We start from the raw sequence: 14,286 nt of genomic DNA on the forward strand, positions 1-14,286 counted from the left end.
ACCTGCAGGGGAGTAGCTTCACAGGCAGTGAAACAGGTTTGCAGGTGTCTGTCTTTCTCTCCCCCCTCTGTCTTCCCCTCCTCTCTCCAACAATAACTACAACAATAAAAAAATAACAAGGGCAACAAAATAGAATAAATAAATAAAATTGAAAAAAAAACAGTGCGCAAGAACCCGGTCCCCACCTTGTAGGGGAGCTGGGGTGTCAGAATAATGGTTATGCAGAGATTTTCATGCCTGAGGTTCCAAGTTCAGTTCCCAGTGTGGGAAACAGTGCAAAATGCACTCTGCCTATGCCTTAAAACAAGGACTGAGACACCGAAAGTCATGAGCAAAGCAAAAGTTTTACATATATATGGGTGCAAGGGTATAAGCCAGCAAGCACACCAAAGGCAATCTTCAGAGTCTTTTTATACATTACTGGACATGGGAACAACCTTTGGGGAGAGGAAATTGGCTCACAATCTAACCATGTTCAGGAAAAGGGGATGGGAGCAGATATTAGGAGGGAGCCGGGGTTCTACTATTGTGGGAAAGGAAGTGCAAGGAAGGGGATTTTGGCCAGGACAATGTAGCTATACTGGGAAAGAGAGATTGAGGAAGGGGCTTCTGGCCAGGAAGTCTGCGTTTACAATGTGGCTATAATGGGAATGGGAGATTTAGGAAGGGGCTGGGAAGTCTAAGCTAATTTTGAAGAAAAACAAGGCATGGTTGTAGTCACATAGACATGTAAAAGTCAGGGGTCTGTAGTCAGAGTGGATTGATAGACATCAATGAAAAGGCTACAACCAACTGGGCTATTTCTCACACCAGCACCACCATATACCAGTACTGAACAGCGTTCTGGTATCTCTCTCCCCTTCTCTTTCTCCCTGTGCCTCTCTCATTAAAATAAGTAAAATATTTTAAAAAATAAAATAGGTCAGGTGGTCCAGGAGGTGGTGCAGTGGCTAAGGCACTAGACTCCCAAGCATGAGGTCCTGAGTTTGATCCCCGGCAGCACATGTACCAGAGTGATGACTGGTTCTTTCCTTCTATCTTTCTCATGAATAAATAAATTATTTTAAAAAAAAATAATAGGTCAGGAAAATAACTCAGGCTCCTGGTTGAATCCCTTATAACTACATATGCTGAAATGATGCTCGGGCTTATCTTTCCACCTGGATCTCTATTATAAATAAAATGAATAAATCTTAGAGTCCAGGAAGTGGTGCAATGGGTCAAGCCTTGGACTCTTGAGCATGAGGTTTTGAGTTTGATTCATGGCAGCACATATACCATGAGTAATGCTCTGGTTCTCTTTTTTTCTCTCCTATCTGTCTCATTAATAAAGTCTAAAAGAGGGGCCAGGTGGTAGCGCACATGTTACAATGCACAAGGACCCAGGTTCGAGTCCCTAGTCCCCACCTGCAGGGGGAAAGCTTCACGAGTGGTGAAGCAGTGCTGCAGGTGTCTCTCTGTCTCTCTTCCTCTCTATCCCCCATTTCTCTTTCAATTTCTGGCTGTCTTTATCTTATAAAAAAAAGATAATTAAAAAAAACAAAATGAAATAATTAAAAAATAAAGTATTAAAAAAAAGAATCTTTGTTAAGCCCACGTGATGTAAAGCACAAGGACCGGTGTAAGGATCCTGGTTCGAGCCCCCAGCTCCCCACCTGCGGGGGAGTCACTTCACAAGCAGTGAAGCAGGTCTGCAGGTGTCTATCTTTCTCTCCCCCTCTCTGTCTTTCCCTCCTCTCTTCATTTCTCTCTGTCCTATCCAACAGTGAAGACATCAATAACAACAACAATAAAAACTACAACAATAATAAAAACAAGGGTACAAAATGTGTGTGTGTGTGTGTACACGTGTGTGTGCAGCATACTATACAATATAAGCAGCCTAGGTTTGAGCACCAGCACCACATAGGAGGTGCATGGCACTAGAAGAAACTCCAGTGTTAAGGTGTGGGTGTCTCCTCTCTATATATCTGAATAAAGGAGTAACCCTGGGGCCACACATGTGTGAGGCCTCAGCTCTGCAAATATACTGTTACTCCTACTACTAATAATAATCTTTAAAAACTAGTATCTCATAAATAAATAAATTAGGGTAGGGGAGATAGCATAGTAGTTATGCAAAGACGTCCTCATGCCTGAAGCTCCAAAGTCCCAGGTTTAGTCCCCTGTACCACCATAAACCAGAGGTGAACAGTGCTCTGCTGAAGTAAAAATAAAAGTACCCATTTGTCAGGTTTGTTGTAGAAATATTTTTATTGCCACCAGGGTTATTATTGAGCTGGGGCTCAATGCCTACATGACAGATCTATTCCAGGTAGTTTTTCATTTGTTTGATAGAAATTGAAGATAGAGAGGTTGAGAGGGGAGGAGTGAAGGAGGGAAGGAGGGAGGGAGAGACACCTGCAGCACTGTCTCACTGCTTGAGAAGCTTCCCTTTTACAGGTATGGGGCTTGAACCCAGTATCTTTGAGCATGGTAACATCTACACTTTACCAAATGTGCATGGCTTTTGTAGAAATGTTTCTGCATGTAAAACTTCAATAGTAGACCTGAATACAGATACTGGATCACTTAGATTCCTACAGGCCACCAAACAAATGCCCTCCTTTCCAGTTGAACCTTAAGCTTAACAAGTTTACCACTGAGTGGAAGCAGTAACTATAGTTAGCAGTGGTTCTAAGTGGGCTAAAGATGATAAAAAATTATTTCTGGGAGTCAGGCAGTAGCGCAGTGGGTTAAGTGCAGGTGGCGCAAAGCACAAGGACCGGCATAAGAATCCCGGTTCGAGCCCCCGGCTCCCCATCTGCAGAGAGGGTTGCTTCACAGGCGGTAAAGCAGGTCTGCAGGTGTCTATCTTTTTTTTTTTTAGATTTTATTTATTCATGAGAAATGATAGAAGAGAGAGAAAGAACCAGACACCACTCTGGTACATTTGCTAATGGAGATTGAACTCAGGACCTCATGCTTGAGAGTCCAATGCCTTATCCACTGTGCCATTCCCCAGACCACAAGTGTCTGTCTTTCTCTACCCCTCTGTCTTCCTCTCCTCTCTCCATTTTTCTCTGACCTATCCAACAGTGATGACATCAATAACAACAATAACTACAACAATAAAACAACAAGGGAAAAATATGGGAATAAATAAAATAAAGAAAAATAAAATTTCCCTGTTTGAAATAATTGACTCATGAAAACTCAAATGCATTGCCTTTACAAATTAATCATCACAATAGTTCATGATCAGACCATACATGCTCTCCATGAACTCTCCTTTTTCCTTATGTTTTAATATATATTCCTAGTATATATATAAAAAGACAGAAATAATTTGCTTTAGGAACAAATTTACTGAGTGGCAATAGTCATCCATACAGGAGGAAGAAAGTTGGGGATACTGGAGATAAATAGCCAACCTTCAAATTCATCACATGGTTCAAAGAAGAGACTAGTTTTACTGTGAGTCTCACTTCAGAGTCAGGATGCTGGGAATATGAAAAGATGATATATGAGATTCTCCCATTAGAATCCCAAAGAAGTGATAAGAGACTATGGTCCAGTCAATTCAAGAATCATAGCAATGTTTGAAGATTAGGGGAACAAAATTCACCTAAGAGGCACCCCAGAACCTTCCAGTTTCACAAAAGATTAATCTACTTCTTCAATGGTGGGGCCTGTGGCAGCCCTTCCAGGTATGTTTCCTGTTGCACAAGTAGGGCCAGTGCACCCTCCCTGGTAGAGGTTGGAGATTATTGGGTTACACAACTGCTCCAATTCCTTTCTCTTATGCTCCAGCTCATCTTTCTCAGCCAGTTGATTGGTCTCCAGCCATGCAAGGACCTCATTGCATTTGTCCAATATTTTCTGTTTATCAGACTCACTAATTTTGTCCTTCAAGCCTTCATCACTCACAGCACTCTTCATGTTAAAAGCATAGGATTCTAAAGCATTTTTTGCAGCAATTTTGTCTCTCTGGATCTCATCCTCTGCTTTATATTTCTCAGCATCCTGCACCATGCGCTCGATGTCCTCCTTGCTCAGCCGGCCCTTGTCATTGGTGATGGTGATTTTGTTGGCCTTGCCAGTGCTCTTATCCATAGCTGTAACATTTAGAATACCATTGGCATCTATGTCAAAAGTCACCTCGATCTGAGGAATACCTCGGGGTGCAGGAGGGATTCCAGTTAGGTCAAAGCGCCCCAGCAGGTTGTTGTCCCGTGTCATGGCCCGCTCACCCTCGTACACCTGGATCAGCACCCCAGGCTGGTTATCTGAATAGGTGGTGAAAATCTGTGTCTGCTTGGTGGGGATGGTGGAGTTGCGCTTGATGAGCGCCGTCATCACGCCGCCCGCCGTCTCCAGCCCCAGCGACAGCGGGGCCACGTCCAGCAGCAGCAGGTCCTGCACCTTCTCCGACTTGTCCCCCATCAGGATGGCCGCCTGCACTGCTGCCCCATAGGCTACTGCCTCATCAGGGTTGATGCTTTTGTTGAGTTCACGGCCATTAAAGTAGTCCTGCAGCAGCTTCTGCACCTTAGGAATACGAGTGGAGCCTCCTACTAAAACAATGTCATGAATTTTGGCTTTATCCATCTTAGCATCCCGAAGAGCCTTCTCCACAGGCTCCAGAGTGCCCCTAAATAGGTCTGCGCACAGCTCCTCAAAGCGCGCCCTGGTGATGGACGTATAGAAGTCAATACCCTCATACAAGGAGTCTATTTCCAGGTTGGCCTGGGTGCTGGAGGACAGGGTACGCTTGGCCCTCTCGCAGGCTGTGCGCAGCCGCCGCACGGCGCGCTTGTTCTGGCTGATGTCCTTCTTGTGCTTCCTCTTGAACTCCTCCACAAAGTGGCTCACCAGCCGGTTGTCGAAGTCCTCGCCACCCAGGTGCGTGTCGCCTGCCGTGGCCTTCACCTCGAAGATCCCATCATCTATGGTCAGGATGGACACATCAAATGTGCCTCCACCCAGATCAAAGATCAGGACATGTCGCTCCCCCTGACCTGATTTATCTAAGCCGTAGGCAATGGCTGCTGCTGTGGGTTCATTGATAATTCTTAGAACATTAAGACCTGCAATCACCCCTGCATCCTTGGTGGCCTGGCGCTGTGAATCATTGAAATAGGCAGGCACAGTGATCACTGCATTGCTGATAGGGTGACCCAAGAAAGCCTCTGCAGTCTCCTTCATCTTAGTCAGTACCATGGAAGAGATTTCTTCAGGGTAGAAGGCTTTGTTCTCCCCTTTGTAGGACACCATCACTTTGGGTTTGCCTCCTTCATTGATGACTTGAAAAGGCCAAAGTTTCATATCTGATTGCACTACAGGATCATTAAATTTCCTGCCTATCAGCCGCTTCGCGTCGAACACGGTGTTCTGGGGGTTCATAGCCACCTGGTTCTTGGCCGCATCCCCAATCAGCCGCTCTGTGTCGGTGAACGCCACGTAGCTGGGTGTGGTGCGGTTGCCCTGGTCGTTGGCGATGATCTCCACCTTGCCGTGCTGGAACACCCCCACGCACGAGTAGGTGGTGCCCAGGTCGATGCCGATGGCCATTCCCTTAGAAGATGCCATAGTTTTCTGAGACTTATGGAAAAACAATGAAGTTATGACAAAGAGCTTTTTAATTTGTGGTAAAATAAACATAAAACTTACCATTCTAAGCAGTTTGGGATGTGGCAAAGTGGGTAAAGTGCTGGACTTTCAAGCTTGACGTGCATGTGCTGGAGAACTACTCCTGTTCTCTTCCTCTCTCATTGATAAATAAACGAAATTTTATAATTACTAGCCTAGCCATATTAAGGGTATAGTGCGGTAATAGGTTTATTGATGCTATTATTCAATCTCCAGAACTTTCATTTTTATAAAACTGAACTTCTTTTTTAGAGAGACAGAGTGAAAGAGATCAGTACTGAAGTTTCCTTCAATGCAGGTGGGGGCACTGGGTTGAGCACATCATAGAGCAGCACACTATTCAGGTATTTTACAAGCCCACAAACTGCACTTCTATACCTATTAAACAATGCCCCGTCCCCTTTTCTTTCAGCCCTTGGAAACCACTGTTCTTTCTATTTTTAGGCAGTTCACATTAATGTTCACATTATACTTTCTATCTATAACTGCTTTATTTCATTTGGGGTAGTAGACACAAAAGTGCATCTGAATTAAAGTCTATGTCCAAATTTCCTTCACTTTTAGGGCTAAATAATATATATATATATATTAAATAAATATATATATTTAATATATATTTAAAAGATGTATTTAAGGCTCCAGGTGGTGGCAAGCCTGGTAGAGCACACATATCTAAGAACCAGGTTCAAGTCCCCAGTCCCCATCTACAGGGACAAAGCTTCACAAAAAGTATTGCAATTGTCTTTCTTTCCTTTTATCTCTTGCATCCCTCTCAATTTATGTTTCTATCCAAAACATTAATAAAAATAGTTTTAAAGAGAAAAATCAAGGGAGAGAGAAGGAGAGACACCTACAACTCTGCTTCACAACTCATGAAGCTTCCTACTTGCAGGTGGAGACTGGAAGCTTGAACCCAGGTCTTGGGCATATTCATGTGTGTGCTCAAGTGTGCCACTGTCCAGCCTCCAAATATCATTTCTTATATGTATATACCACACGTTGTTAATTCTAAACTCTGTGAACGCTTGGATTGCTTACACCTTGTAGCTGTTGTGAATAATGTTACTAAGAACTCAATGTACATGTATCTTCTTGGCACGCAAATATATGTGTATTTGCTTATTTTAAAGAAATTTATTTAAAAATAATAAAAGGTGAGTGGGGGAGATATCATAATGGTTCTGCAAAAAGACTTTTATGCCTGAAACTCTGAGGTCCCAGGTTCAGTCCTCCACGCCACCATAAGCCAAAGTTGAGCAGTGTTCTGGTAAAATAAGTAAACAGGGAGTTGGGTGGTAGCACAGCAGGTTAAGTGCACGTGGTGCAAAGCACAAGGACTGGCATAAGGACCCCAGTTCGAGCCCTTGGCTCCCCACCTGCAGGGGAATTGCTTCACAGGTGGTGAAGCAGGTCTGCAGGTGTCTATCTTTCTCTCCCCCTCTCTGCCTTCCCCTCCTTTCTCCATTACTCTCTGTCCTATCCAACAACAGTGACATCAATAACAATAATAACTACAACAATAAAAACAAGGGCAACAAAAGGAAATAAATAAACATTAAAAATAAATAAATAAACAAATGGAACAAAAAAGAACTAAGGGTATGTTTATATAAGAAGTAGTACACCATGGTCCGGGAGGTGGCGCAGTGATAAAGCTTTGGACTCTCAAGCTTGAGGTCCTGAGTTTGATCCCTGGCAGCACATGTGCCAGAGTGATGTCTGGTTCTTTCTCTCTCCTCCTATCTTTCTCATTAATAAATAAAATCTTTAAAAAAAAAAGTAGTACACCACCCACAAAAGAGGGTTTTCCTAGAAAGCAACAAAGAAAAAATGTGTGAATATGATTTTAAACTCCACTTCACTTTAATGGCAGAGTGCCTTTTAGACAAAGTAGAGAAAGTATTCTTGGTGCGGGGAACCTCTAACAAGAAAATTTTGTTCCTAGTCAATGAAGTATGTAGGTGGCCAGATGAAGAATGGCCAATGAAGGATGTAAGTGTTTTCAGTGTCCCAAGGAGCCATATTCCACTGTGCTGTTGCTAGTCTGTTAGGCATTTTATTCTGAGATTGTACCTGTCTCCTGACACATAAGAATTTTTAAGCTCCAGTCACTGCACTAGACAATAATCTCTACACATGGGTTTAGCTGCCTTCTTCAGAAGATGCTTTAAACTCTTTAAGGGATTTATAAATTCTGCTAGAAGACCAATCAGGTGCTCACAAGTTACTTGCTCCAGACAGTCTAATCTCCCAGTAAAACCCCAGTTCTCCAGAGACAAATCACAGTCAGGCACCTCTGCCTCCTGAAGGCAGTTCTGACAAATGACTCCAGAACACTCCTCAAAGAATCCCCTTCTCAGGTTAGCCTGTACCCCCATGCTTTATGCTACAACAAACTAGAGATCACCAGAACTTTCTAGAGCGAGAGGATCTTCTAGTCATGACCTTCTGCCCCATTCGGATTCCTCCTGACTCACCTGTTCCTGTTCTGCCTATGATCCAGTTTAGCAGTGCTTGATTCCCGAGCCCCTGTAGGTGGGGGCTCACTTAGCAAACTGCACAGCGGATGTCCCCCCACCCCCCACCCACCCCGCCCTACAACTTTGACCAAAGTCCCAGTCACTCATCCTAATTCCATACAAACTCATTAAGTCAGACATCACCTCCATTGTAACGCACTGGGGGGTGCTGGCAGCGAAACGCCCCCGCCCCGCCCACCAACGTAGCGTCAGACTTACACCCCCGCCCACATCTCTGGAGGCACTGCCAACCATCCCTCATTTACCCCAGACAAATACAGATTCTACGACCCAGAAAGTCCTTTAGAAGCTGTAAAGTTTTGGCAGGGCGGCACACATAGCCCTGATTGGTCCCACGCACACATTTGGAGCATTTCCATCAGTACATCGTCCTCTCCTTGCACCACTCACTAAAGTCATTAAGGCGGTGGTCCCGGGGGCGGCGCAGTGGATTGAGCTTTGGTTTAGCTTGAAAGTACTGAGTTTGATTCCCTGCATCACATGTGCTAGAGTGATGCTTCACTTTTCTTCTTTCTCGTTAATAAATAAACATTAAAAATGATTTAGGAAACAAAAAGGAGTGCGGGGGGTAGATAGCATAATGGTTATGCAAAGAGACTCTCATGTCTGAGGCTCTGATGTCTCAGGTTCAATCCCCCCCACCGCCACCATAAACCAGAGCCAAGCAGTACTCTGGTTTAAAAAAAAAAGAAAGAAAGAAATAGAGAAAGAAAAAAAAAAAGAAAGAAAAAGGAACGGAAGGAATGGGGATGTGGAACTCTAGGGTGAGAAAGGTGTAGGATTATACCACAGTTGTTTTATAACTTTGTAAATTAATGTTAAATCTACTACTACTACCACTACCACTACTACTATTAAAAGGCATTAAGGGTCAGGCTTCTGGAATTCGGAGATAGGTAAAAACAGGGCAGGAGGACTAGTGAGGGGGGCAGGGTAGATAGCATAATAGCTATGCAAACAGACTCTAATCCCTGAAGCTCCAAAGTCTCAGGTTCAATCCCCCGCTTGGCCAAGAACTAGAATTGAGTAGTGATCTGGTTAAAAAAAAAAAAAAGAAAAGAAAAGTAGAAGCCTGGTGAGGGGCACACCAGGGAAGGGGAGAGTGGGGCAGGTGACCAAGTAAGAAGAGGGAACAGTACAGAATCATTCTCAAAGGTTCTCAGGTTCATTTTTGCTTTTATGTTGCCAGGGTTTCATTTTCCCCTTTTAAAAAAGTTTTTTTTAATTTTATTTATTTTTATTTATTTATTCCCTTTTGTTGCCCTTGTTGTTTTATTGTTGTAGTTATTATTGTTGTCATTGTTGTTGGATAGGACAGAGAGAAATGGAGAGGGGAGGGGGAAGACAGAGAGAGGGAGAGAAAGATAGACACCTGCAGACCTGCTTCACCGCTTGTGAAGCGACACCCCTGCAGGTGGGGAGCCAGGGCTTGAACCAGGATCCTTATGCGGGTCCTTGTGCTTAGCGCCACCTGCGCTTAACCCGCTGCGCTACAGCCCGACTCCCTTAAAAAAGTTTTGTGGGGGTCGGGCGCAGCGGGTTAAGTGCACATGGCAGAAAGCGCAAGGACCGGCATAAGGGAGCCCCCAGCTCCCTAACTGCAGGGAGTCGCGAGCCATGAAGCAGGTTGGCTGCAGGTGTCTATCTTTCTCTCTCCCTCTCTGTCTTACCCTCCCCTCTCCATTTCTCTCGGCCATATCCAACAAAAATGACACTAATGACAACAACAACAGTAATAACCACAACACCCATAAAAAACAACAAAGGCAACAAACAAAAGGGGGAAAAATAGCCTCCAGGAGCAGTGGATTCGTGGTGCAAGCACCGAGCCCCAGCAATAACCCTGGAGGCAAAAAAAAAAAAATCATTATAGTGGGATTAATGGTTTACAGTCCACAGCAAAATATAATAGTTTGTGGTCTGGGAGGTGGTGCAATGGATAAGGCACTGGACTCTCAAGCATGAGGTTCTGGGTTCAGTCCCCTGCAGCACATGTACCAGAGTGATGTCTGGTCCTTTTTTCTCTCCTATCATTTCTCATGAATCAATAAATAAAATAAAAAGACTTGCAAAAATTTTTTTAAAAATATGATAGTTTGTACATGCATAACTTCCCAATTTTCCACATAACAATTCAACCCTCAGGACCTGAATCCTCCTCCCTCCACCCCAGAGTCTTTTACTTTGGTGCAATACAACTCCAACTCCAGTCCAAGTTCTTAGTGTTTTTCCTTCTGATCTTGTTTTTCAACTTCTGTCTATGGGTGAGAATCCTCCCATATTCATCCTTTTGTTTCTGACTTAACACGATTCCTTCAAGCTCCATCCAACATGGGGTGAAGGAGGTGAATTCACCATTTTAAATAGCTGAGTAATATTCCATTGGCCAGGACTTCGTTTTTACATATAGACACACAAGGAGAGAGGGGAAGACATCACAGCACCAAGCTTCTCACAGTGCAGTGGGGGCCAGGCTTGAACTTGTGTAGTGAGCATAGTAAAACAAGCACCTTCTCAGGTGAGGTATCTTGGTGGCCCTGCTCCCCAAACCCCTTTTAGATAATTTATTTGATGAGAAGGGGGTAGGGGAGAAGGAGAAAAAGAGAACCAGACCGGCCAGGTGGTGGCGCACTTAGGTAAGCACACACATTACAGAGTACCTGGGTTCAATCCCCGGGTCCCCACTTATAGGGGGAAAGCTTCGCGAGTGCTGAAGGTGATGCAGGTGTCTTTCCCTCTATCCCCTTTCCCTCAAAATTTCTCCTGCCAAATAAATAAATAAAGTTTTTAAAAAAGGGGGGAGTGGGGCGGTAGCGCAGCGGGTTAAGTGCACGTGGTGCGAAGCACAAGGACCCGCGTAGGGATCCCGGTTCGAGCTCCAGTTCCCCAACTGTAGGGGAGTCGCTTCACAGGCGGTGAAGCAGGGGTCTATCTTTCTCTCCTCCCTCTGTCTTCCCCTTCTCTCTCGATTTCTCTCTGTCCTGTCCAACGACGGCAACAACAACAATAATAATAGCCACAACAATGATAAAACAACAAGAGTAACAAAAGGGGGAAAAAATGATCTCCAGGAGCAGTGGATTCGAGGTGCAGGCACCGAGCTCCGGCAATAACCCTGGAGGCAAAAAAAAAAAAAAAAAAAAAAAAAAGGAAAAAGAACCAGAGCGCCTTCATGCTTTAGCCCCTGCCAGGTGGGCAGAGCGAAGCCGCAGGCTCCTCCTACCGAACGGCCCAGCTCCACTCGCGCCTGCCCTCCCCATTCATCAGTCTAACTTGTGTGAGCTAACAAAACTCTCCGGTGTTTTGGGTGAATAAGTTGGCTAATGTGCAAGAAACTCTCTCAAGGTCTCTCCTGTTTTTCTTCTTTCATCCCCTTAGGCACACAATGGCAAACGTTCGCCCCGCCCCTCCTGGCCCCGCCTCCTCCTGGCCCCGCCCCGTGGGGGGTTCTGGCAGCCTCTGGCACCCTCTGGCCTTGTCCCAGATTTTTCCAGCTGTGCCAGTAACTTTCTGGGATCGAAGGGAAGGGCTGACTCATAAGAACACTCATCAGCAAGTTCACCCAGGTCTCTCTGCACCCCGCCCCCGCCCCAGATCTTGGGGCTTAGTCAGGCTCCACATTTAGTGTCCAGAAGGTTCTGCACTGTATGCCAGCCATCAGTCATCTGTGAAGAGAAGGGGCAGAGGAGCTGGCAGAGGCTGCAAGGGTGGGAATTGTGGGCACCTGCGGGGTGAGAGCCCGGACAAGGACCCAAGAGAGGAAGGAGGTAGCTTCTGATGGTGCCCCTACATGGTACAGAGCCTTGACACTCATTTCTCACTCCTACCTGAGGCCATTTATTGTCCTTTAAATTAAATTAATTTATTTATTAAATCATTATGCTCTCAATTTTTATTAGCATTGGGGGAAGTTCATAAGTCAGATGTGCTCTTTTTAATATTTAATTAATTTATTTATTAATGAGAAAGATGAGTGGAAAAAGAGAAAGAAGCAGTCATCACTCTGGTACATGTACTTTTAGGAATTGAACTTGAGCTCCTGCTTTAGAGTCCAATGCTTTATCCATTCCTGGACCACCTTTTATTTTATTTATAAAACAGGGAAATGGATATATCATTGTTTTTTACCAGTTTGGCGAGATTAGGGGCTAAATTCAATTAAATTAGCTACACCAGAGTCGTTCAAAAATCTTCCAGTTGAGGGAATCAGGCGGTAGCACAATGGGTTAAGCACACATGGCTCAAAGTGCAAAGACCAGCTTAAGGATCCCAGTTTGAGCCCCCAGCTCCTCACCTGCAGGGGAGTTGCTTCACAGGCAGTGAGGCAGGTCTGTAGGTGTCTATCTTTCTCTCCCCCTCTCTGCCTTCCCCTCCTCTCTCCATTTCTCTCTGTCCTATCTAACAATGACGACATCAGTTAACAACTACAACGTCAATAAAAAACAAGGGCAACAAAAGGGAAAATAAATAAACATAAAAATATTAAAGATCTTCCAGTTGCTCTCTCTCTCTCTCTCTCTCTCTCTGACTGGGTGGGCTTGCCCTCATGTAAGTAAGGGCTCCCAGGGCATTATTTCTTCCTTCCTTCCTTCCTTCCTTCCTTCCTTCCTTCCTTCCTTCCTTTCTTTTTCTCTTTTCCTTTCTTTCTTTCTTTCTCTTGACTCACATTAACATGTGAGTGTTCTCAATTTTTCTGAATAATAATAATAATAATAAATCTTCCAGTTGGTGATGCATCTGGTTGAGCACACATGTTACTAAGCACAAGAACCCAGGGTCAATCCCCCAGTCTCCACCTTTAAGGGGAAGCTTCAGAAGTGGTGAAGCAGAACTGCAGATGCCTCTCTATCTCCCATTCTCTGAATTTCTCCCTATCCTATTAGAACAACAAGAGAATGTCTTAAAAATCTTTCAGCTACCTACATAAATAAGCATGGGATTAATTGATGCTTTCTCTTTGTAGGATCAGTTCAGGTCAATATGACTACATTGTAGAATGCTGAACAGCTGAATAGAAAAATTATTGAATTGGTTGGAGAGGTGGCACAGTGGATAAAGCATTGGACTCTCAAGCATGAGGTCCGGAGTTCCATGTCTGGTTCTTTCTCTCACTCTTCCTAGCTTTATTATTAATTAATAAAATATTTAAAAAGAAAAATTATTGAATACCCTCAAGCTCCAGGAAGAGATGATTGGATAGTGTGTGTGTGTGTGTGTGTGTGTGTGTGTGTGTGTGTATGTGTGTATGTAGAATCCCAATTAAGAAAAATGTTCACCCACTGGGAAAGTATAGAAGCAGGGTGGGAGTATGGGTTAACTTGCTAATGCTCATGTCCAGTGGAAAAGCAATTACAGAAGCCAGACCTTCAGCTTTCTGCACCTCATAAAGATCTTTGGTCTATACTACCAAAAAGATTTTTAAAAAATAGGGAAGTTTCCAATGGAGGGGATGAGACACACAACTCTGGTGGTTGACACTGTATGGAATTATACCCGTGATATCTTACAATCTTGTAAGTCATTATTAAATCACTAATAATAAAATAAAAGAGAAAAGAAAAGTGTTCAATGGGGGCTGGGTGGTGGCACACCTGATTGAGTACACACATTACAGTGAGCAAGGACCAGGGTTCAAGCTCCCAATCCCCACTTGCAGGGACTGGGGAGTTTCACGAATGGTGAAGCAGTGCTGCAGGTCTCTCTCTGTCTCTCTCTCTCTCTCTCCCTTTTCCCCTCTCTATCTCCCCATACTCTCAATTTCTGTCTGTAGTCAAAATAAATAGATTTTTTAAAAAGTGCTCAATACCAAGTTTTCTTTTCCTTCATCAAAAACTGCCTCCTCCCTCTGATCTCAAGTTTTCTATGGGTATAGCAAAAAGCATTTTTTTTGTTGTTGATTTTTGGAGTTGTGAATTTTTTAAAAATATATTTTATTTTAATGAAAGAGAGGGAGAGAGAAAGAGATGTTACATAGACAGACCAGAGCACTGCTCAGCTTTGTCTTACAATATTGCTGAGGATTGAACATGGGACCTCAGAACTTGAGGCATGAAAGTCTTTTTATTTATAAAAAGGAAACACTGACAAAACCATAGGATAAGAAGGGTACAATTCC

General features: G+C 44.0%; 1 protein-coding gene across 1 annotated transcript; it reads right to left on the bottom strand.

Moving 5' to 3' along the window:
• Positions 1-3,327: 3,327 nt before the first annotated feature.
• On the bottom strand, positions 3,328-8,187 carry HSPA1L (heat shock protein family A (Hsp70) member 1 like). Its single transcript, XM_007537167.2, has 2 exons — positions 8,109-8,187; positions 3,328-5,583 (listed from the first exon to the last, which is right to left on the bottom strand). Exon 2 carries the CDS (start codon positions 5,569-5,571, stop codon positions 3,646-3,648), a length of 1,926 nt encoding a protein of 641 aa, XP_007537229.2. The 5' UTR covers positions 5,572-5,583; positions 8,109-8,187; the 3' UTR covers positions 3,328-3,645.
• Positions 8,188-14,286: the final 6,099 nt, after the last annotated feature.

This window comes from Erinaceus europaeus, chromosome 4, assembly GCF_950295315.1.
Source record: "Erinaceus europaeus chromosome 4, mEriEur2.1, whole genome shotgun sequence".
NCBI lineage: Eukaryota > Metazoa > Chordata > Mammalia > Eulipotyphla > Erinaceidae > Erinaceus > Erinaceus europaeus.

Excerpts from the sequence above, each read along its gene's own strand:
- HSPA1L (XM_007537167.2), bottom strand. The coding sequence starts at position 5,571 with ATGGCATCTTCTAAGGGAATGGCCATCGGCATCGACCTGGGCACCACC.